This window comes from Oryctolagus cuniculus, chromosome 17 (assembly GCF_051225735.1).
Source record: "Oryctolagus cuniculus isolate XC-2025 breed Fujian yellow rabbit chromosome 17, ASM5122573v1, whole genome shotgun sequence".
Taxonomy (NCBI): domain Eukaryota; kingdom Metazoa; phylum Chordata; class Mammalia; order Lagomorpha; family Leporidae; genus Oryctolagus; species Oryctolagus cuniculus.
The window spans coordinates 47,937,532-47,961,552 of NC_142883.1; the positions used below are offsets into that span (position 1 = coordinate 47,937,532).

The following is a 24,021-nucleotide window of genomic DNA, read 5'->3' on the forward strand; positions in this document are numbered from 1 at the left end:
TTTTTAGAAAAATAAAATTAGACCTACCAAATGATCCTGTAATCTCACTTCCAAGTATTTAACCAAAAGAAATAAATGAGGATCTTAAAGAAATATTAGCACTCCTATGTTTTTTTGTTTTTGTTTTTGTTTTTATTTGACAGATAGTTAGACAGTGAGGGAGAAAGACAGAAAGTTCTTCCTTCCGTTGGTTCACCCCCCAAATGGCCACTATGGCCAGAGCTATGCCAATCCGAAGCCAGAAGCCAGGTGCTTCCTCCTGGTCTCTCATGCAGGTGCAAGAGCCCAAGCACCTGGGCCATCCTCCACTGCCTTCCCAGGCCACAGCAGAGAGCTGGACTGGAAGAGGAGCAACCGGGACAGAATCTGGTGCCCATATGGGATGCTGGTGCCGCAGGTAGAGGATTAACCAAGTGAGACACGGCGCCGGCCCCAAACACTCCTATGTTCAATGTAGCACTATTCACATTAGCCAAGATGTGGAAAGGAACTAAATGTCCACCATAGATGGACAGACATATGAACTGAGGTATATACAAAAAAATGGAATATAAATATTATTTAGCCTTAAAATGGAAGGAAATCCTACAGTATGCAACAGCATAAATTAACCTTATGGGCATTATTCTATGTGAAACAAGCTATCACAGAAAGACAAATACTACATGATTTCACTTAAAGAAGGTATCTAAATAGTCAAACTCATAGAAGCAAAGATTAGAATAGTGGTTCTTAGGAGGTGAGGAAGGAGACACTGGAAGTTGAGAAATTATGGGTAGAAAACTTCAGTTATGGGGAAGACGTTGTGGAGCAGCAGGTCAAGCTGCTGTTTGGGATGTATCCCATATCAGAGGGCCAGTTCTAGTCTCGACTACTCCACTTCCAATCCAGCTCCCTACTAGTAGTAAATAAAATAAATCTTAAAAAAAAAAAAAAAAAAAAAAAAAGAAGAAGAAGAAGAAGAAGAAAAATAAAAGGAATCTGGCAGGCATTTGGCTTAGTGATCAAGATGCTGCTTGGAATGCCTGCATCCCATATTGGACTCCCCAGTTCAAGACCCAGCTGCTTCTCTTCTGATACAACTTTCTGCTCATGTGTATCCTGAGAGGCAGCAAGTGATGGCTACTAACCATATGGTAGGATCAAGTTCCAGGCTCCTGTCTTTGACCTGGCCCAGCCCTGTGAACAAGCAGATAGAAGATTTTTGTCTCCCTGCCCTTCAAATAAAATTAAAAAGCACAATTCTGTCATTGTCTATCACCCTGTCCCATACCCCCTAGTCCTAATGACCAAGGTATTATCCTTACTCTAAAGTCTTTACACAGTTTATCAGTTTTTCATTTATGTTTTGTGTTTTTGTTTACTTTTCATTTCTTTGAAAGGCAGACAGACACAGACAGACAGAGATCTTCCGCCTATTGGTTCACGTCCCAAATGTCTGCAATAGCTAGGGCTGGGCCAAGGAATCCAGGACTCAATCCAGGTCTCCCACGTGAGTGGCAAGGACTCATCAACCATCACCTGCTGCCTACCAGGGTACGTATCAGCAGGAAAATGGAATCAGAAGCAATGCCAGGATTTGAACTGAGGCTCTCTGATAGGGAATGTGAGCATTCCACGTGGCATTTTGATTGTGGTACCAAAAATCTACCCGGGGTTTTGTTATCTTAAATAAAATATCTGAGGGGAGCTACTTAGGAGAGAAGAAAGTTTAGTTCTGCTTACAGTTTTGGAAGTTCACACTTCAAGATCAAGTAGTCGTATTGATCTACAAATCAGGTAAGGCTGGAGTATGGGGGAGAATGTTGACAGGACAAGCCAGGAAGCAGAAACAGAGGCAGGCCACACTGCTTAAATGACAAGCCCTCAAGTAAACTATCATGCAGGGGTAAGCTCCCAGTGACCTAAAGACCTTCCACTGGGCTTCCTGGAGACATAATCAGATCAAATCTCCATTCCAATTCATTAACATAACACTTTGGAGACCAAGTCCCCAGTACTCAGGCCTTTGGGGACATCCTAACTATTATTCAAACCCTAACAGATGGTATTGTACTTAAGAGTCAGGTTGTAAAGCAAGTATATAAAAGGAAAATCCAGCATTGTCAAAATCACACTGGAAAATTCCTCCAGTCACTCTTATACTATGATATCTTCACATTCTAATAAACACAAAGGAGTCAACATTTTTTAAGAAAGATTCACTCTGTCCTCTGGGAGGTTTACTATTGAGTGCAATACAGGTGCACATTTGAAAGGGTTCTGTTGTCTATTCTTACCCCAATACCAGACAGGTATTTTAAGATGTATTTACTTGAGAGGCAGTGAGAGGTCTTCTATCCACTGGTTCATTCCTCCCACCTCGCAAATGTCAACAGCAGGAGCTGGGCTAATCCAAGCCAGGAAGCATGGGGTACAGGGGCCCAAGCACTCGGGCCATCTTCTACTGCATTCCCAGGCCGTCAGCAGATAGCTGGATCAGAAGTGGAGCAGCTAAACTCAAACCAAACTCAAACTTGTGCCCATATGGGCACTTAACCTACAGGGCCAGCCCTGAAAGTTTACAGTCTTACACCTTTCTACCAAACACCACTCTTTCATAACATTGGCCTAAAGCTTTTTTTCCTTTGAACTTTAGAAACATTATGCCATTTTCTCTCTAGATAACTTCACTGGGATTGGGACTGGAGGGAAAATCAACATTTTAACTGTGCTGAATCTACCCATTCAGAGAGCCACAGTGTCGCCTAAAATTTTTTTTTTTTTGGTGTGCAGGGTGGGAGGGGGGGCAGTCCTCTTACTTGTTCATGCCTTCCCCTAGACCTCTGAGGGTAATTCTGCCATTTTACCTACACACAGATCTTTATATATTTCTTATTAAGTTTCTATCACGGGAGTTGCTATGGGAAATGGGATCTGCAATTCTATTTTCCAAATAGTATTTGAAACTTCATTTTCTTATATTTATTTTTCTATATTTTATATTTTAAAAGTTTATATGCACATTTTATCTACCAACTTTGCTATTTATTTTTAGATGATTTTCGAATGTTTTTTCAGGTAGTTAATTATATCTTTCAATAAATAAGGGAAGCAAAGGAGAATTCCAGCTCAGTCATTCCTTATTGTTATATGCCTGTGCAAATTATCTGAAAAGAATGTGTATTTATGTTTGTAGGTCAAAAAGGTTAAAAAAAAATTAAATCAAACCCACTGATATATTATGGTGCTTAACCTTTTCTGGGTCAATGAGTCTTTAAAAAGCAAAACTGTAAATTCTAGAGCAAACTTTGAACCTTATCTTCTCAAGAAAAATATACCCATAAGTATTTTTATCTGTCTTCAAAGCATTCACAATCCTTTGAAAGTCCCCTAGGTCATCACTTTCTGTTTATTTCTGTCTACTTAGTTAGATAGGGGTAAAATATCTTCAAATCAAATCAAACTTGTAAAAAAAGATTTTTATTCATTTATTTCAAAGGCAGAGTGACAGAAACAGAGAGATCTTCCAATCACTGGTTCTCTCTCCAAATAGCCACCAACAGCTAGGTCTGGACAGACCAAACTCAGTGCTGGGAACTCCATCCTACTTTCCCACATGGGTGGTAGGGACCCATGCACTTGGGCCATCTTTTGCTGCCTTCCCAGGAACATCAGCAGAAAACTGGATCAGAAGTGGAGCAGCTTGGTCTTGAATCAGCATTCTGATTTGGAATACCAGCACCACAAGCAGCAATTTAACCTGCTTTGCCATAATACTAGCCCCTGATCAAACATTTTTTAAAAGCTATTTCTGGGCCAGCGCTGTGTTATATAAGGTTAAGCATCTGCCTGCAGTGCTGGCATCCCATATGGGAACTGGTTCAAGTCCCATCTGCTTGACTTCCCATCCAGCTCCCTGATATTGTACCTGGGAAAGCAGTGGAGGATGGTCTAAGAACTTGGGCCCCTGCACCTAAGTGGAAGACCCAGATTAAGCTCCTGGTTCCTGGCTTTGGCCTACCCCAGGCCCGGCCGTTGTGGCCATTTGAGGAATGAGCCAGCAGACGAAAGATATTCTCTCTCTCTCTCTCTCTCTCTCTCTCTTCCTCTGTCTTTCCTCCTCTCTACATCTCTGCTTTTGAAATAAATGAATAAATAAATCTTTACAAAGAAAAAAAAGTATTCCTATGTTGCAGTTTCCAAAATGTTAACAGTCTTCATTTATTAAATCTGCATTGAAAATTATTTACCAGGGCAAACATTTGGAACACCTGTTAAAAGGCAACTTGGCGGCCGGCACCGTGGCTCACTAGGCTAATCCTCCACCTTGCGGCGCCGGCACACCGGGTTCTAGTCCCAGTCGGGGCGCCGGATTCTGTCCCAGTTGCCCCTCTTCCAGGCCAGCTCTCTGCTGTGGCCAGGGAGTACAGTGGAGGATGGCCCAGGTGCTTGGGCCCTGCACCCCATGGGAGACCAGGAGAAGTACCTGGCTCCTGCCATCGGATCAGCGTGGTGCGCTGGCCACAGTGCACCGGCCGCGGCGGCCATTGGAGGGTGAACCAACGGCAAAGGAAGACCTTTCTCTCTGTCTCTCTCTCTCACTGTCCACTCTGCCTGTCAAAAAAAAAAAAAAAAAAAAAAAAAGAGAGAGAGAGAGTCAACTTGGCTGGGCTGGTGTTGTGTCTATTTGGGAATGAACCAGCAGTTGGAAGATTTTTCTTAACTTTGTCTTTCAAATAAATAAAAAGCAAATCGAAAAAAAAAAAAAAAAGGCTGGTTGGGATGCCTGCATCCCATACTGAGTGCCTAGGTTCCTGCTAATGGGCACCCTAGGAGGCAGCAAGCTGATGACTTAAGCATCTGTGTCCCTGCTACTCACAGGGGAGAGCCAGACTGAGTTCTAGGCTCCTGGCTTTGGCCTGGCTCAGTTCTAGTTATTGCAGCATTTATAGCAATCAATTTAACTAGCAGATGTAAGATCAGTTTCTGCATTTCAAAAATAATTTTTTTTTTAATTTTTAACTACTTTTCTTAAGCTAACCCCATTTTTTCAGTTTGATGCCTTCTTGCCTTCAACTTTATCTGATTTTGGGGAACTCTCATTTACCTGCTCATCTCTTTATTATTTTTCATTTTCCTCTAATTTATTTGATATATGTGCTATGATATGAATTTGTCCCCCAAAATTCATATATTGGAATCTTAATTCCATACAAAAGTGTCAGAAGGTGAGGAGACCTAATGGGAGGTGTTTAGTCATGAGACTCTGCCCTCAATAATGGTTTAAATCTGCAACTAGAGTCATGGCGTAGCAGGTAAAGCCATGGCCTGCAATGTCAGCACCCTTATGGGTATGGTTCATGTCCTAGCTGCTCTACTTCTGATCCAGCTCCCTGCTAATGCCCTAAGAAAAGCAGCAGAAGATGGCTCAAGTGCTTGGGCCCCTGCTACCCATATGGGAGATGTGGAAGAAGCTCCTGGCTCCTAGCTTCAACCTGGCTCTGCCCTGATCATTGCAGCCATCTTGGGAGTGATCCAATGGATAGAGGATCTCTGTCTCCTTCTTCCTCCCCCCACCCCTGTAGTGCTGACTTTCAGATAAATAAACACATCTTTAAAAAAATCATAGATTAAAGCTACAAAAAGGGTTTGTGGGGCTGGGCTTGCCACCCTTCAACCTTCTGCATAAGCAGAATGCCCTCAGCAAGAACGCCTTCAACAGAAGCTGGGGCCTTGACTTTGGACTTAGCCTCCAGGCTGTAAGAAATAAATTTTTATTCTTTATATTACCTGTAACAGAAAACAGACCAAAACAGACTGCCACTTACACACGGAACATTGTTTAATAGAGGAATTATCCTCATGCACTCAGTAAATATCTATTCAATGTCTAATACTTGCCAGATAACATTAATCCCTTTAGATACACTATTAAAAACAGATTCCTTTGATTTGCTCTGAGAGTGATTTTTAAATTTCATTTATGTATTTATTTGAAAAGCAGAGAGACAAGAAACAGATACTCATAGAAACAGAGAAAGAGATATACCATCTGTTGGTTCACTCTGCAAATGCCCACCAGAGCCAGCAGCAAACAAAATGGAAGTCAGGAGCCTGAAATTTTATTCAGTCCTCCCATGGGGTAGCAGGGACCCAATTACTTGAGCCATCACCTTCTGCCTTCTAGCATATATGAACAGGAAGCTAGAATGGGAAGCAGAGTCAGAACTTGAACCTGGGCACTCCTGTGGTGGAATGAGAAGGTCATGCCAAGGTGGCCACTGGCAAGCGAGTGTCAGTTACTCAGTTACTCAGGAATGGCTTTGAAACCCACCTGGCAACGGAGCCTGCCTGGCAACAGGCTATGATTGGTTGGGGCATAGACCACCCCTTGACCAGATTGGCTGGTCTTGGCTATATAAGATGTAGTTCCAACTGTAATAAACGAGTCTGCGGGCTGCTCGCCTCAAGCCTGATTTCACCCGACTCTCGGGGTCTGTGTGGTGACTCCGCGCCTCTTGCCCCCACCACGCTGCTCCTCTCAGAAACTAATCCACTGCAACATTGTTGAGAAATCAACACTCCAATATGGGATAAAAGCATCCCAAGTGGTAAGTGAGTCACCACACCAAGCATCTGCCCCTCATTGTGACTTCCTAAAAATACCTATCTTGGAGTGGGTATTGTAGTACACAGCATTAAGCCTCTGCTTATCTTATCAAATCCCCCTCACTAAATCCTGTCCTGGAGCCTCCATTTCCAAGCTATAGGAACACTGCTAAGAGTAAAGATGAAGCCAGCAAAATGCCTAAGACCCTGTGATCCTATTATTCCTTAACTTCTGTCTTCTCCCACCCTGCTTCTCCACATCCCCCTTGTGGAATCACCACACCTCTCTCTAAGCAGCCTTGAAATTTCCAATTCCCTCTGTAACTCCCACAGATTTTAGCAATGCAGTCAGAGATGGTTCCTTCTCATAGACACAGTGTACATGTACATTAGTCATTCTCATACAATTATATTTTTTGCCATTTCCTGAAGTACCTTATACCATTATTTTAATGTTTAAAAGCCAGCTTTTAAATCTACATTCAGCAACATCTTAAATAATACATTGCTAATGTATGTGAAATCAGTTTTGATGTTCTGGTTATTATTTTCCTATTTCACATCAAGATACAGTCAACATGTTTTAGATCAACCAGCGCACAGTCCTAAATTCTTTGTAGTTACTCTGGGATCCTTGCAAGGTAGGCAATAATGTGGACATAGAGAAATTTTTTTTTTTTTTTTTTTAATTTGAGAAGCAGACAGACACATAAGAGTTCCTATCTACTGGTTTATTCTGCAAATGCCCACAGTGGCTAAAGTTGGGAGGTGGACATTGAATCCAAGTCTCCCATCTGGTGGTGGGAACCCATTTACTTGATCTATCACCTCTACTTCCCAGCACCTGACACAAGTAGGAGGCTGGAATTAGGAGCTGGAGCAGGTATTAAACTGAGGTACTCTGTTATGGGACATGAGCCTCTTTTTTTTTTTTTTTTTTTTTTTTTTAAGATTTATTTATTTATTTGAAAAGCAAGGTGACAGAGAAAGAGACCTTCCTTCTACTGTTTCACTTCCCAAATGACCACAACAGCCAGGGCTGGTGCAGGCTGAAGCCAGGAGCCTGGAGCTCCACCTGGGTCTCCTACATGGGTGGTAGGGGTCCAAATACTTGGGCCATTCTCCACTACTTTCCCAGGCACATTTACAGAAAGCTAGCTCAGAAGTGGAGCAGCCAGAACTTGAGCCAGTGCCCTGATGATAGAGGATGCCAGGACTGCAGGTAGCAGTTTAGTCTACTGTGCTACAACACCCACTCACATGGTAATCTAACCAGCTCCTAAAATCAATCTGTGGAATGCTTGCCCCCCAAATTTTTTTTTTCTTTTTTAAGCAAGAAAGAGACTTAAAAAGTATTTGGCCCAATCCTCTCTTTCTTTTTTGAGATTGATTGATTGAGTTGAAAGAGTAACAGAGAGAGGTTTCTTTCATCTGTTGGTTCACTCCCCAAATGCCTAAAACAGCCACGGCTAGGCCAGACTGAAGCCAGGAACTCCATCTGGTCTCCCATGTGGATAGCAGGGACCCAAGCACTTGGGCCATCATCTGCTGTCTTCCCAGGTGCATCAGAAAGGACCTGGATTGAAAGCAGAGCAGCCAGGACTCCAACTGGCAGTCCAGTGATGCTGCAGCTATAAGCAGCAGCCCAACCTGCTGTACCACAGTGCTAGCCCCCAATCCTCATTTAACAGATGAAAAAACAGACTCTCAGAGGTTAAATGATTTGTCCAAGGTCACATGGGAAATTCAATGAAATGTCTACCATTAGCATTCCATCAGTCCACAGAGTATTTTCCACTATATTGTATGCATTAAGATGGCACTAGAATGAGAGAGTAAGTTTTCATCTGTTACCTACCTCACTCTTCCATTCAGATTTATCTGAACATGCTGCTTAAAATCAGGATATTTGGATGCCAGATATGCAAAGTCAGGAGGTTTGTCCTTGTATCTATTTCTTGCATGCATTGATTTACTCAGAGCCATCTTTAAAAAAATAAAACAAAAGGAAACAAATCAGCATATTTAGTTAAGAAATTAACAGGGAAAAGCTGTGGATGCCAAGTCAACAGTTACAGCCAATACACCTTTGCCAATTAAGTAAGAATGCAGAAATGAGATTTTTAAAATGTATACAGCAAACAAGCATATGAAAAGATGCTCAGCATCATTCGTCACCAGGAAAATGCCAATCAAAACCACAAGATACCACATCACATGCATTACAATGGCCACTAACAACAAAAAGCAAAAGTGATTTTAAGAGACAACAGCATGTTTATGAGAATATGAAGAAACTGGATTCCTCATGCACCGCTGGTGGGAGTATGCATGGGGCAGCTGCTGTGAAAGTTTGGCAGTTCTTTAACAACTTAAATACAGCATCACTGTGTGAGTACTGCCACTCCCAGGTACATTCACAGAAGAACTCAAAAGGAGGGACTGAACATGTACTCCTACACCATCGTACACAGCAGAAGTAGTCATCTTGTTTACAACAGCAAAAAGACAGAATCTAACTGCCCACTAACAGATGGAAAGACAAACCAAACGCAATATTCACGTGGTAAAACTTATGTCATAAAAAGGATTGAAATTCTGATACATGCTACAACACAAATTAATCTTGAAAACATGCTAAGGGACATACACCACACACAAAAGGACAAACACTATACAATCCCACTTATGGTAGGTACTAAGAATAGGCAAGTTCATATAGATATAGAACAGAACAGAAGTGACCAAGAGCTAGGGGAAGGCAGGAATGGGAGTCAAGGCACCATGGGTACAGAATTTCAGTTTGGGATAATGAAAAACTTTAGGAAATGGACAGTGGTGACAACTGTCCAAGAGTGTCACTGTACTTAACAGCACTGAATGATATACTTAAAAATGGTTAAGATGGTAAATTTTATGGTATGTTTATTCTACCTCAGTAAAAATACACACAACATAGAATGAATTTTTTTAATCAAGAGAAGAAAATCAAAACCTATTCCTTTGAGAGCACGAAAGTGACAAGAGCAGTGTAATCTAGAGGTGAGACGACACTCAGAGGCCAATTCTTTACAGTGGCCTCACAAGGACTGAATATTTGGAGGTGTGCCATGAAGTCACTAAAGTCTGAAAACATATCTAATACCCAAATTTCTTAACATTCGTAGGTAGCTAAAACCAAATGAAATCAAACATAATTTTATCTTCTTCCAGATTACAAAAAGGAAAAGCACTAATATATTTATATCAAGAAATAAAAATAGGAAGAAAAACCATTGTATTGGTTTAGTAAATCTCTAGGTGTTTGATCTTTTTTTTCCCCTCTTTTTAAAATATTTATTTAGGGTGCTAGCGTTATAACGTAACAGGTTAAGCTGTTGCCTGCAATGCCAGCATCTCATATGGGCACCGGTTAGAGTCCCAGCTGTTCCACTTCCAATCTAGCTCCCTGCTAATGTGCCTGGGAAAGCAGCAGCAGATGGCCCAAGTGCTTGGGCCCCTGCACCTAGGTGGGAGACCCGGATGAAGCTCCTGGCTTCGGATCAACCCAGCTATGGCCATTGCAGCCATATGGGGCATGAACCAGTGGATAGAAGCTCTCTCTTTCTTCCTCTCTCCCTCCCAATGACTCTGCCTTTCAAATAAATAAATATTTTTTTAAATAAAAATAATTATATTTTGAATCAACACATAAAAATTGTACATACTTATAGGGTTTCCATATATATAAGTGTTTCCATATATATACCCACTGTATAATGTTTATATCAGGGTAAACATCTCTTTTATCATTTCTTTGTAGCAAAAACATTCAAATCTTTCTTCTAGCTTTATTAGATAATTTTTTTCTATTATTTGAAAGGCAGAGTTACAGAGAGAGGGAGAGACACACACACACAGAGACTCTTCCACCAGCTGGTTCGCTCTCTAAATGGCCACAATGGCCAGTGTTGGGCTGGGCCTGGGTGAGCCCAAAGCTGGGAGGCTGGAACTCCACCTAGGTTTCCCATGTGGGTAACAGGGGCCCAACTATTTGAGCTATCACACTGCTTTCCCAGGCACATCACAGGGAATTGGATCAGAAGTGGAACAGCCAGAACTCAAACCAGCGCCCATATAGAATGCTGGAATCACAGGCAGAGGCTTAACCTGCCATGCCACAATACCCGCTCCAAATTACCAATAAAAAAAAATTTGAGTGTATATCTCTAGGTGATAAGTGACTTTTTATTTTTATTTTTATTTTTTTCTTTTTTTTTTTTTTATTTTTTGACAGGCAGAGTGGACAGTGAGAGAGAGAAAGCTCTTCCTTTGCCGTTGGTTCACCCTCCAATGGCCGCCGCAGCCCACGCACCACACTGATCCGATGGCAGGAGCCAGGTGCTTCTCCTGGTCTCCCATGGGGTGCAGGGCCCAAGCACTTGGGCCATCCTCCACTGCACTCCTGGGCCACAGCAGAGAGCTGGCCTGGAAGAGGGGCAACCGGGACAGAATCCAGTGCCCCGACCGGGACTAGAACCCGGTGTACCGGCGCTGCAAGGCAGAGGATTAGCCTTGTGAGCCGCGGCGCCAGCCGATAAGTGACTTTTATTTTTTCTTTATAATATTATATATTTCCACATTTTTAGAAAAATACCCATCTGAATAATATTGTAAGTCAGAAACTTGGGGTTGATTTCATCTTTCTCTTTCCATTTCCTTTCCAAAAAATCACCAGGGGCCAGTGCTGTGGCACAGTGGGTAAGGCCGTTGCATGTGATGCAGGCATCCCATATGGGTGCCAGTTGGAGTTCCAGCTGCTCCACTTCTGATCCAGCTCCCTGCTAATGACTGGTGAAAGCAGTGGAAAATGACCCAAGTGCTTCAGCCCCTGCCACCCCTTGGGAGCACCAGGTAAAACTCCTGGTGCCTGGCCCAGCCCCAGCCATTATGGCCATCTGGGGAATGAACCAGCAGATAAAAGATCTCTGTCTATCTCCCTCTCTCTCTCTGTAACTCTTTCAAAATGAATAAAAAAATTACCAATCCTATTAGAATTACCTGATCAATACCTCTCAAAGCCATCTATTTTCCCCTACCCAGACCAATAAAAGCCCAGGCTACCCAGATTGCTACAACAGGCTCCTCGTCGGCCACTCTCATTCTTGCTATTCCTTTTTCTACCTTGCTGTGATAGTGTCTGGACACAAATCTCAGTATGCCCGTCTCCTATCCTAGTAGCTCAGAATTTTACTCCCAGGGTAAAAACTACAGTCATTACTTCAACGTACATGTAAGGCCCTGCAGAGTCTGGTCTTCCCTATAGTTTCACCTGCAGATTAAGTCGCATCCCCCTGCGCTGCTTTCTGTCCCTCCATCCTGACCACAGGACCTTTACATACGCTGTTTCTTTTGTCTGTAATATTCCTTCCTCTCCCTCTCCAACTGGTAAATTTCTTTTCTCTCTCTCTTTTTTTTTTTTTTTTTTTTTTACAGGCAGAGCTAGACAGTGAGAGAGAGAGAGAGACAGAGAAAAAGGCCTTCCTTTTTTTCCATTGGTTCACCCCCAAAATGGCCGCTAGGGCCAGCACACTGCACTGATCCAAAGCCAGGAGCCAGGTGCTTCCTCGTGGTCTCCCATGCAGGTGCAGAGCCCAAGCACTTGGGCCATCCTCCACTGCCTTACCAGGCCACAGCAGAGAACTGGACTGGAAGAGGAGCAACCAGGACAGAATCCGGTGCCCCAAAGGGGACTAGAACCTGGGGTGCCGGCGCTGCAGGCGGAGGACTAGCCTAGTGAGCCGCAGTGCAGCCCAGCTGGTGAATTTCTACTCATCCTTAGGAACACAGTTCAAGAATCTCTTCAAGTTCTTTCCCTAACCTCCCCCTTAAGTCATGACCCCTATTATACAGATCCCTAATAATAAGTAGCTTTCCTTTACAAGCTTTGTTAGAGATGTGAGTTACCTAGTAATAAATCTATTAACACTCTGTCTCAGAAGCCTTTTTTGATGGCTTTCTACACAGGAAATTAAGTCAATTTAAAGAAAAGAATTGTTAGGCTGGCGCCACGACTCAATAGGGTAATCCTCCGCCTTGCGGCGCCAGCACACTAGGTTCTAGTCCCGGTCGGGGTGCCGGGTTCTGTCTCGGCTGCCGCTCTTCCAAGCCAGCTCTCTGCTGTGGCCAGGGAGTGCAGTGGAGGATGGCCCAAGTCCTTGGGCCCTGTACCCCATGGGAGACCAGGAGAAGCACCTGGCTCCTGGCTTTGGATCAGTGCGGTGCGCCAGCCGCAGCGCACCGGCCGCAGCGGCCATTGGAGGGTGAACTAATGGCAAAAGGAAGACCTTTCTCTCTGTCACTCTCTCTCACTGTCTACTCTGCCTGTCAAAAAAAAAAGCTGTTGTCTTCACACCAGACCTTCCCATATCATATATCCAACCACCTACCATTTTTCTCACTTGAATGGTTCAAAAGTATTTCATTTACAGTATGTCCAAAATTAAACTGTTTCAACCTACCCCATACTGGTCCTCTCCTAATCTTCCCTGTCCCACTGAATGGCACCATTATCTTTCTTGTGGTGTGCAAACCAGAACAATTTCACCTCTCTGGTTCAGATCATTATTACCTCATTAGCATCACTTCCTCAAGATTACTATAGGAGCCTCTAATAACTCTTTTAGTAACTATTTTTGCCCCCCTTAACATATTTTTCACCCAAGAGACATTCTCTTTTTCTCTTTCTCTCTCAATGCGAATTTAAACATTCCCTTGCAAAAGTCCCTCAGGGGATTCCTAAAGCTATTAGGCGAACAAAGTATAATATCATTAATAGGGCATGCATAATCTGGGCCCTGCCTATCCCTCCAATCTTGTTTATTGCTACTTTCCCCTTCTGCACTATGCTCCAGATATACTGGTCTTTTTTCATTTGTTCTGCTGCTTGGTGGTCTGCCCACCATCTGCTGTTCTTACTGCCTCTAAGATTCTCCTCACCCTTTTGCCATCTCCTTCCACCTCCACCCCCATGGCCCCATTAGCCCTTCCAATCACACCCTAAGCATCACTTTCCCAGGCAGGTTTTCTTGGTGGCCATTCAATCTGGTGCCTATTCTATGCTTTCAAAGCACTCCATGCTCCCCCTTCAGAAGTCCTCAGCTGGCTTTCATATGTATAGTTTACACAGGAGAGGTTTTTAAATGTTTGTGAAAAAATACAATTGAAAGATATTCTAAATTTTCTATGAAATTTTTGAATCCCCCTTGTATATCACTCAAACACACCAGGCTACAACCATATCCACTTTATTCTTCATACAACTGGCATACAATACGTATCTACTGAATAAATGAACAGTTCAGAATGGGAGGGCGGGGGGATGAGTAGTCACCTGGAAGTTTTTCAGCATACTGAGTTACCACATTTTGCCCCTCACACTATCAATGAAACTCACTATATTCCAGTTAGAATTTCCTAACATTAGAATATCATTTACAAAGCATCAGGAAAGACAGAAGCATAATATTAGGATAAGTCTCAGTCCCCAAGAAATCCAAGTAAAGAAATATGCTTTCTTTTCTTAAGAACAACAAAATGAAAGGTACTCTAACAGCTAACTCAAGACTGTAAGTTGGCCCACGCCGCGGCTCAATAGGCTAATCCTCTGCCTGTGGCGCTGGCACCCCAGGTTCTAGTCCCGGTCGGGGTGCCGGATTCTGTCCCGGTTGCCCTATTCCAGGCCAGCTCTCTGCTGTGGCCCGGGAGTACAGTGGAGGATGGCCCAAGTACTTGGACCCTGCACCCCATGGGAGACCAGGAAAAGCACCTGGCTCCTGGGTTTGGATCAGTGCAGCGCACGGGCCGTGGCAGCCATTGGAGGGTGAACCAACAGCAAAAAGGAAGACCTTTCTCTCTGTCTCTCTCTCTCACTGTCCACTCTGCATGTCAAAAAATAAAAAATAAAAAAAAAAAAGTTAACCATACCAGTTAAAAACTGGTAGTATGTTAGGGCTCTGCAACACATTAAAGATTCTAAAGCGGGTTAAGCAGCCACCTGCAACACCCGCATCCCATGAGGGCACTAGTTCGAGGCTCTGCTGGTTCACCTCCAATCGAGCTCCCAATGGCCTGGGAAAAGCAGTGGAAGACAGCCCAAGTGCTTGGGCTCCTGCCACCCACATCAAAGACCCAAAAGAAGCTCCTGGCTTTGGCCTGGCCCAGCCCTGGCCTTTGTGGCCATTTGAGGAGTGAACCTACTGATGAAAGACTTGGCCTCTCTCCCCAACCCCTCTATAACTCTGACTTTCAAATTAAAAAAAAAAATCTTTTTAAAAAATAATAATAATAAAATTCTAGGGACCGGCACTGTGGCATAGTAGGCTAAGCCTCTACCTGCAATGCCGGCATCCCATATGGGTGTCCTGGCTGCTCCTCTTCCAATCAAGTTCTCTGCTTATGGCCTGGGAAAGCAGTGGACGATGGCCCAAGTTCTTGGGCCCCTGTACCTGCATGGGAGACCCAGAAAAAGCTCCTGGATCCTGGCTCCAAAATGGCCCAGCTCCGGCTGTTGCGGCCATTTGGGGCATGATCCAGCGGATAGAAGATCTCTCTCTTCTCTCTCTCTCTCTAAGTCTACCTCTCAAGTAAATAAAAAAAAATCTTAAAAAAAAAATTGTAGACAACATAGCTGACAACAGTGTACATATAATACAACATTCTGAACATGCATGAACAAGCTAAATTACACAAGGCAAATTAAATTCATTTCCTACATTATTCAACTTTCTGGTCAGAACTAATGCAGAAAGAATCAAACCATTTTCTTGCTCATCAGCTTCCCAATACAGGCAATCAGTTCTTATCCCTGTTCCCCATAGTTTAACTGGGTGTCAACTCTAGCCAGCATCAGCACTGTCACTACTCACTTGGCTTTAGCCTCATCTACTCGTCCTGGTTCATTCTGCTACAGCCACGGTGGTCCCCTTGCTGTTTATCAAGTCTGGCACACTCGTGCCTTATATCTTTTGCACCTGCTGTTCAGTATGTATAGACTGCTCTCTCCCTGACAAGAACTACAGTGTCCTCTCACCTTGTTCAGGTCTTTGGTCAAATGTCCCCTTCTCATTAACACCTTTCCTGAGTACTCCCTTTAAAAATGCAGTAAGTGAACACACTCCTTGTCTCTCTTCCTAGCTTCAGTCTTCCACACAACTTACCCATACAACATTCCATATATTTTGCTTATTTACTGCCCTGCCAGTATGCTTTATTTTGCCTCTCTTATTCATTGCACTATCCCACCACCTAAAATAAGGCCTGGGGGTGGGGGGGGGGGGGATCGGCACTCAAATATTTGCTGGCTGAAAGCACAACAGAGCTCTTATCATTGTCAAGGCCACCCTTATTGAGGGTAGGCAGTCCCCATCTTCAGTCTTAAAAAAAAGCACAGCCAGAGGGCTGGGATTTTCCTTCCGGGTTACCTGAGTCAGTCCAGAAATCTAAAGTAGTAAACCCTTCAGAACAACGCTTCTATTTCCTTTGACCTTTCTCATCTCCATGCTTCTGTTTCTTTGGTTCTTCTGACTCTTAACCCACGGTCTTCAACGACCATTCCTCTTAATACAGAAGCCTGTAAAACAGTCTAAATTCTACTTTCAGAACTTGGAGTTCCTTCTGCACAACTCCCTCCCAACATAACCCCAAACTCCGTTTCCCCTCCTCGCCTTCCCTCATAAATCCGACTTTTCCCACTAATCCCGTCCCTGCCAGTTGTCCATCTCTTCCATTCCTTCCTTGCCCGCATCTTACCCACCGCACTTGTCTTCCCGCCTCAGTTTCGGATCCCTCCAAACCCCTTCAGTCCCTGGGGTCTCTCCTACTTCAATCCTAGTCTCCGTTCTATTCGCCAACTCCTCCCAGTCACTCAACACCCTCGCACGCGCACAGACACCCACAGCAGGTCTCTCTCCCCCTCACGAGCCGCAAACCCGACGAGGAAACCAGGTGATTCGTGGATTAAGCAATCCACGATTACGTGAGATGTTAAGTGACCCACCTCCGATGCCGATGTTCCTGTCGGACAACGGGTCTGGCCTGGGCCTGTACAACCCCGGAATCTTGAACCAAGCCGCAGCGGCAAGCTCCTGGAAACGCAGATGTTACGCTCTCAGTGCGCCGCCATCTTGTGAAGCCATCTAGCCTTGTGATTGGACAAGCCAATCGCGCGCGACCTATAACAGATCCTGAGGGGGAAAAAAGCAACTGTCGCGAGACTTGGAGTTTGTGGCTTCTGCAGGTAGAAAGCGGGGGTGTGGTAGCAAGCGGAGTCCTGTGAGGTGAGGCGAGAATCTGCTTTCGAATTCGCTGAAGAACTTTTTTTTTTTAAAGTAGGTTTCTGGGCCCCACTCCAGACTTAGTAAATCATAATCTCAGGAACTGGAAGGGAATATGAGGTTGAGGAAGGGAGACGGGTTTGATGGCAAGCCGTTGGCGCCTACTGTGCAACAGGTCTGCCCTCATTCGATGTCACATTTACCCATCACAGATAAACCTGTACGGAGGGGAAGGTAGTCTATTTACAGAGTTGGAACGAAGGGCCAGCGGTCCTGAGTCGTTTATTCAAGGTCTTACATCCAGATGACCTCAAGTCCCCGTTCTTCGGCGTCCTCGTGTCTTCTCACCTGGGAAGATCTGTTTATGCACTTCATTTTTTTTTTCCAAGTCGGTTGTGCTTATCTTTACCCTATAGTAAGTAGAATGAGCATTGGTCTCCCCATTTTACAACTGAGACAGAAAGGTTAAAGATGTTCCCAAGTAACAAAGCAAGGCCTCAAGTCAGCCTCTCTATACCTAGTACTTCTTTTCATTTAAAAAAAGGGGGGGGGGGGGCTTTCTTAGATCCTAGTAATTAATCGGAAAGCTCTTGGCAAACTGGGCGATAGCAGGGAATGGAGCCTAATTCATGCAGAATTGAGTGTACCAGTAGTTGCCCAAGGAAAGCTGAGGAGGTGTCTTCATTATGTATCATGTAAAACCCAGCCTGAAAATGGATGATGTAAAACACCAATCATTTTATTTGCTCAGAGTTCTGAAATCTGGGCTGTGATCGGCCCAGCTGTTCCATTGTCCTTTCTGGTCCTCTAGCAGAGGCTGGCTCTACAGAAACAGCTACCCCCCCCCCCCTCAGTCTCTAATTCTCTCCCTGTCCACGTGGCCCTTCTGCATAATGTGTATAGCAGAGTAGCCAGACTTCCTACATGTTGCCTCGGTGATCCCAAAAGGAAAAAAGTGGAAGCTGCTGGACCTTCCTAAAGCTTAGGTCTAGAAATGGCATGTTCATCGCTCCCTTAGTTAAAGCAAATCTTAGGGTCAGCCCAAAGTCAGGAGACAAGGGGGACATCAGTGTAACATAATACCACAAAATGTTTTCTGTCTTGTGGCCAGCATTGTGGTACAATGGGTTAAGCTGCCTACATTCTATCAGGTTGAGTGTCACTTTGAGTCTTGGCTGCTCCACTTCAATCCAGCTCCGTGCTCATTCGCATGGGAAGGCAGAGAAAGATGACCCAAGTGCTTGGGCCTCTGCCATCCCTGTGGGAGTCCTGGATGGAGTTGTTCTGGCCTGGCCTAGTCTGGGCCAGTATGGCCATTTGGGGAGTGAACAGCAGATTTAAGCTCTCTCTACCTCTCTCTGTGTCACTCTGCTTTTCACATAAATAAATAAATAAATAAATAAAATTTCTAAGAAAACATTTTGTCTTTAGTTTGTTGTAATGTAGGCACTAGTTTTTTTTTTTAACAAAATTTAATGCTTGCTTCTGAAAAATGATGTGGAATGACACCTCAAACTAGTTAGGAGTGTTGGTATAGAACCCCTCAACTGGGTCCATTATGGTGCAGGAAGCCAATTACAGATATTGGGGTGGTGGAAAAAAGTAGGTATTTATTGCAAAGCACAGAGCAAGGACCCAGGCACCTATTGCTTAATTCCAGGGCTCCCTGAGGAGTTTGGGGTGAAGGTTTTCATAGATTGAGATTGGGGCTCAGAGATGCATGATCAACTCGTGTCCAAGTTCATGATCGGCCAGTGATGCTGTGGCTCTTTAGGGAATTTATGATGGCTGGGTTGACTTCACTTGGTCTGGAGGGATCACATGTAAATGGCAGTTATACTCCACCCAGACCTGACTCCAGGACCCCGTCAAGGTTCTTATCTATTGGAGAAGCAAATGACTCCTGGAGTCCAGTGATTAGAATCTTGTAGGGTCACTTATGTCTCGCCTTCAGTTCAGTGATTTCCATTTTGTAAAGGACAGGCAAGGATACTTTGGGCTAAGGGAGACAGACAAGAGACTGACACCTGCTTTTACATTATAGTGGTTCAGTCTCAAAAATATTAAAGAATAAAATGACCTCTGAGATGTGATTGGTGGATTGTCTTTAAGATATTGGTAAATTTCCGTTAGCTCCAAAGAGAGATCCAGCTCCACTGTGGATCAGGCCAGTCAGACCCTAATAGCTCTGCAGCCAAGGTATTTGGGCTTTAATCTCGCCCCCAACTCTTACTAACCCTGTGATTACGGGCAATTAAACTCTGCAGCCTCAGTTTGCTCAATATTACAAAACAGCATAATAAGCTCATAGGGTTATGAGAATTAAATCAGATAATGCACACAAAACATTCAGCATAATGTCTTACACATAGTAATAATAATAAATACATAGTAATAATACTATTATCATTCCTCATAACTTCTCTGGTCAGTTTCCATTTTAAAAAGTCATTTTAGAGGGTGGCTCTCTGACTCAGCAGTTGAGGCACCGCCTGAGACAACCATATCCTATATAGGAGTGCCAGGTTTGAGTCCTGGCTCCTTGACTTCTGAATCGGCTTCCTAGAATGTGCACCCAGAAGTCAGCAGTGATGGCTCCCATACTTGAGTACCTGCCACTCATGTGGGAAACCCGGATGGAGTTCCAGGCTCCTGACATTGACTATACTGGACATTTGGCAAATGAATCAGTCTCTGTCTATCTTTCTGCCTTTCAAAGTTAAAAAAAAAAAAGTAAATAATTTTTAAAAGATTTATTTATTTATTTGAAAGGCAGAGTTACAGAGAGGCAGAGAGAGAGAGAGGGAGAGAGAGAGAGAGAGAGAGAGAGGTCTTCCATCTGCTGGTGCACTCTCCCAGTAGCTACAACAGCCAGAGCTGGGCCAATCTGAAGCCAGGAGCCAGGAGCTTCTTCTAGGTCTCCCAAGCAGTTGCAGGGGCCCCAAGTGTGCCATCTTCTACTGCTTTCCCAGGCCATAGCAGAGAGCTGGATCAGAAGTGGAACAGCCAGGTCTTGAACCAGCACCCATATGGGATGCCAGCACTGCAGGCAGCAGCTTTACCCACAGCGCCAGCCCCTCTAAATAATTTTTAAAAATGATAAATTGTTAAATTCAAAAAATAAAAAAATTATAATTGAAAATGTGTAAACAATTTAAGTAATACAGAAAGATAATGGAAAACAAAAATTATCTGCTGGTGTCACAGGTGGCAGCTTTACCTGCTACATCACAATGCCGGCCCTAGTGTTGCAGCTCTTTAAAACCATCCAGGCAAGGCCAATCTGGAACCAGATAGGGCTGGGCTTGTTGGAAGGGTTGGGGAAGGCCCCAGAGTTTTGGGTTTTCTCTAGTGCTTTTGTGCAGCCCCAGAGCAGTTTCAGCATCACAGAGAAAAAAGTCCCTGGCTGTCCTTTGTTGTTTGTATCTCATAGCCCTTTCATTCCAGTTTCCCATCAGTGTTTTGAAGTACCGCCATAAAACCACTCTAGGTATTTCAAATGGAAGGAATTTGATACGGGAAATTGGTTACACAAAAGATCTAACAGCTGAGAAACCAAAGAGGAGATGGTGAAGCAACACTGGCTTAGCAGTAGCAGGAAGCTGCTGTCCCAGCTGGGTCTGGGGAGGGTCAAGAGGTGGCTTTAGTGATGCCCAGAGGTGGGGTCCACCAGGAGGAGCTAGAACCACAGCAGGAGAGCCGCAGTGTGGAGCTAAGCCATGCAGAAGGTGCAGTGTGTGCAGGAAAATGCTCCCTGAAGTTGGGCAGTGGGGGGCCTAAAAGCAATTTTTTGAGATTCACTGAAAGAGGATATCCAATAATAAATGGGTAAAGTCTTCTGTTGGAAAGATTCACTGTTATATATTTTATCAGGCAGCTCTTTTCAATTTGTATTTACTGTGGATAAAGCTGAGATGAACATCTTTTACAAACAGATGCCAAAAATCTAAGTGGTTTCCACTTTTCTGCTGCCCGGGGTGGACAGTGGAAATAAGAGTAGGGGGAAGGCAAGGCAAGCTATGATTCAACTTGTCTCCTGTGGAAAAACTGTTGGGAGCATCTCCGAACCTCCTGGAGATGACCTTGGCCTGACCTCTTTAATGGCAGTGCGTTGGGTAGCAGACCTCAAGTCGCAATGTGCAGATCACCTGGGAACTTATTAAACAGCAGTTTCCCAAAGCAGCACCCCAAAGAGTCTGATTCAATCTAGAAAGGGATCTAAGATTGTGTTTTTACTATTATTATTATTATTTGAGAGGCAGAGTGTTATACAGGGAGAGCTCCCGGTATATAGTTCACGCCCCAGATCCTCAAAGTGTCCGCGAATTGGCCAGGGTTGGAGCCAAGGGCTGGGAATTCAGTCCAGGTCTCCCATGGGGGTGGAAGAAATCCAATTATTTCCTGCTGCCTCCCAGGGTCTCCTTTAGCAAGAAGCTGGAGGCAGGAATCAAACTGAGTCATCCAATGGAATTTGGGTATTTTCTTTTTATTAAAAGGATTTTTTAAAATATTTATTTATTGGGGCCAATGCTGTTGCATAGCAGGTAAAGCTGCCACCTGCAGTGCTGGCATCCCATATAGGCACTGGTTCAAGTCCTGGATGCTCCACTTCTGATCCAGCTCTCTGCTTATGGCCTAAGAAAGCAGAAAATGGCTTAAGCCCTTGGGCCCCTGCGCCCACTTGGGAGACCTGGAAGAAGCTTAGGATCGGCACAGCTCCGGCTATTGCGGCCATTTGGGGAGTGAACCAGCAAATGGAAGATCTCTCTCTCTCTCTCTCTCTCTCCCCCTCCCTTTAAAATAAATAAATAAATATTTTTTTAAAAATTTGTTTATTTATTTGAAAGGCAGAGTTCCAGTGCCAGCGCTGTGGCATAGCAGGTAAAGCCACCGTCTGCAGCACCAACATCCCATATGCTCCACTTCTGATCCAGCTCCCTGCTAATGCACCTGGGAAAGCAACAAAGGATGGCCCAAGTCCTTGAGCCCCTATACCCACATGGGAGACCTAGATGAAGCTCCTAGCTCCTGGCTTCAGCCTGACCCAACCCTGGCTGTTGGGGTCTTTTGGGGAGTGAACCAACAGATGGAATCTCTATCTCTCTATCTCTTTCTCTGTGTCTGCCTCTCCTTCTCTGTAACTCTTTCAAGTAAAATAAACAAATCTTAAAAAAAAAAAAAAGGCAGATTTTCAGAGAGGTGAGACACAGTGAGAGAGCAAGAGATCTTCCATCTGCTGGTTCTCTTCCCAAATTGCTGCAACAGCCAGGGCTGGGCCATGCTGAAGCCAAGACCCTGGAACTCCATCCAGGTCTCCAACATGAGTGCTGGGGCCCAAGGAATATGGGCCATCTTCCACTGATTTCCCTGGTACATTAGCAGGGAGCTGGGACAGGAATCGATACCCATATGGGATGCTGGTGTCTCAGGTGATGGCTTAACCACTTATGCCACAACACCAGGACCGAGATGTGGGCATTTTAAATGCTAGGTCCAATGTCCAGAATGTGCATTTTTAACAAATACCCCAACTGATCTTGATGTAGGTGGATTCTGTGATGTAGCTGATTCTGTCACATGGACCACACCAGGGGAAACACTGACTCTCAGAGGGAGGTAAGTGACGTTCAGGTAAGAAACAAGAAAGGCTGGGCTGGAGGAGCTGATAGGAATGAAGTTAATTAGGCATATTTTTTGCTCTGAAGGATCAGGGTCCAGGGTGCTTTATGTGGGGCAGAACTAACTAACCTACTTAGAAAGACTCCAAGTGCCCCTGTCTTTTCTTTAAACTAGTATTTCCTCCCCTCGCTTGTGCTCAGTGTTATTCAATGAGGAATAGAGAGGGACACAGAAACATCTCAGCATATACACAGGGACATTCAAAAGGCCATGAGTGGGGCCAGCATTGTGGCGTAGCCATTAAAGCCATCACCTGCAACACCAGCATCCCATATGGGTGTCAGTTCACGTCCTGGCTGTTCCACTTCCTATCCAGCTCCCTGCTAATGGCCTGAGAAGAGCAATGGAAAATGGCCCACGTGTTTGGGCACCTGCACTTATATGGGGGACCCAGATGAAGCTCCTGGCTCCTGGCTCCTGACTTCTGCCTGGCCCAGCACTGGTCGTTGCAGTCATTAGAGGAGTGAACCAGCAGATGGAAGATCTCTCAATGTCTCTCCTCCTTGTCTGTCTATAACTCTGAGTTTCTAAATAAATAAATAAAATTTTTTTTAAATTTTTTTTTATTTTTTTTATTTTTGACAGGCAGAGTGGACAGTGAGAGAGAGACAGAGAGAAAGGTCTTCCTTTTGCCATTGGTTCACCCTCCAATGGCCGCCGCAGCCGACGTGCTGCGGCCGGCGCACCGCGCTGATCCGATGGCAGGAGCCAGGAGCCAGGTGCTTTTCCTGGTCTCCCATGGGGTGCAGGGCCCAAGCACCTGGGCCATCCTCCACTGCACTCCCGGGCCACAGCAGAGGGCTGGCCTGGAAGAGGGGCAACCGGGACAGAATCCGGCGCCCCAACCGGGACTAGAACCCGGTGTGCCGGCGCCACAAGGTGGAGGATTAGCCTAGTGAGCCACGGCGCCGGCCTAAAATTTTTTTTAAAGTCATGGGGCTGTGGGCATTTGGCCTAGTGGTCAAGATGCCACTTGGACACCCACGCCCTGTATGAGTGTGTCTGGTTCTGCTCAAGTCCAGTTCTGCTCCCAATTCTAGCTTCTTACTAGTGCATGTCCTATCTGGCTGTGGGTAATGGCTCAAATATTTGGGCCCCTACCACTCATATAGGAGATCTGTATTGAGTTTCTGGCTCCTAATCATGCCTAGCCTCAGCTGTTGTAGGCATTTATGGAATGAGCCAGTGGATGGCAACTCTCTCTCTCTGTACTACTTGCTGTCTTTCTCTCTGTCTTGTCTTCCCTCATTCGATTTGCCTTTCAAATAAATAAAATAAAAATAAATAGGGGGGCCAGCGCCGCGGCTCACTAGGCTAATCCTCCGCCTTGCGGCGCCGGCACACTGGGTTCTAGTCCCGGTTGGGACGCCGGATTCTGTCCTGGTTGCCCCTCTTCCAGGCCAGCTCTCTGCTGTGGCCAGGGAGTGCAGTGGAGGAT

General features: G+C 44.7%; 1 protein-coding gene across 10 annotated transcripts in view; it reads right to left on the reverse strand.

Annotated features, from left to right (window-relative positions):
* Positions 1 to 16,799, reverse strand: part of METTL16 (methyltransferase 16, RNA N6-adenosine) — an 85,157-nt gene extending 68,358 nt beyond the window's left edge. For 6 of the 10 annotated variants that reach the window (XM_089317623.1, XM_070061189.2, XM_002718874.6 and 3 more), the window contains exons 1-2: positions 16,628 to 16,780; positions 8,450 to 8,577 (exon numbers count right to left, since the gene is read on the reverse strand). Coding sequence is in view for 6 of the 10 variants with exons in the window: in XM_070061189.2 (XP_069917290.1) it covers positions 8,450 to 8,577 (128 nt within the window). In the remaining 4 variants the exon portion in view is untranslated. Of the gene's footprint in view, positions 1 to 1,130; positions 1,180 to 8,449; positions 8,578 to 16,627 lie in introns of all 10 variants that reach the window. The other 4 variants (XM_089317625.1, XM_008270913.5, XM_089317624.1 and 1 more) reach the window with 4 other exon arrangements.
* Positions 16,800 to 24,021: the final 7,222 nt, after the last annotated feature.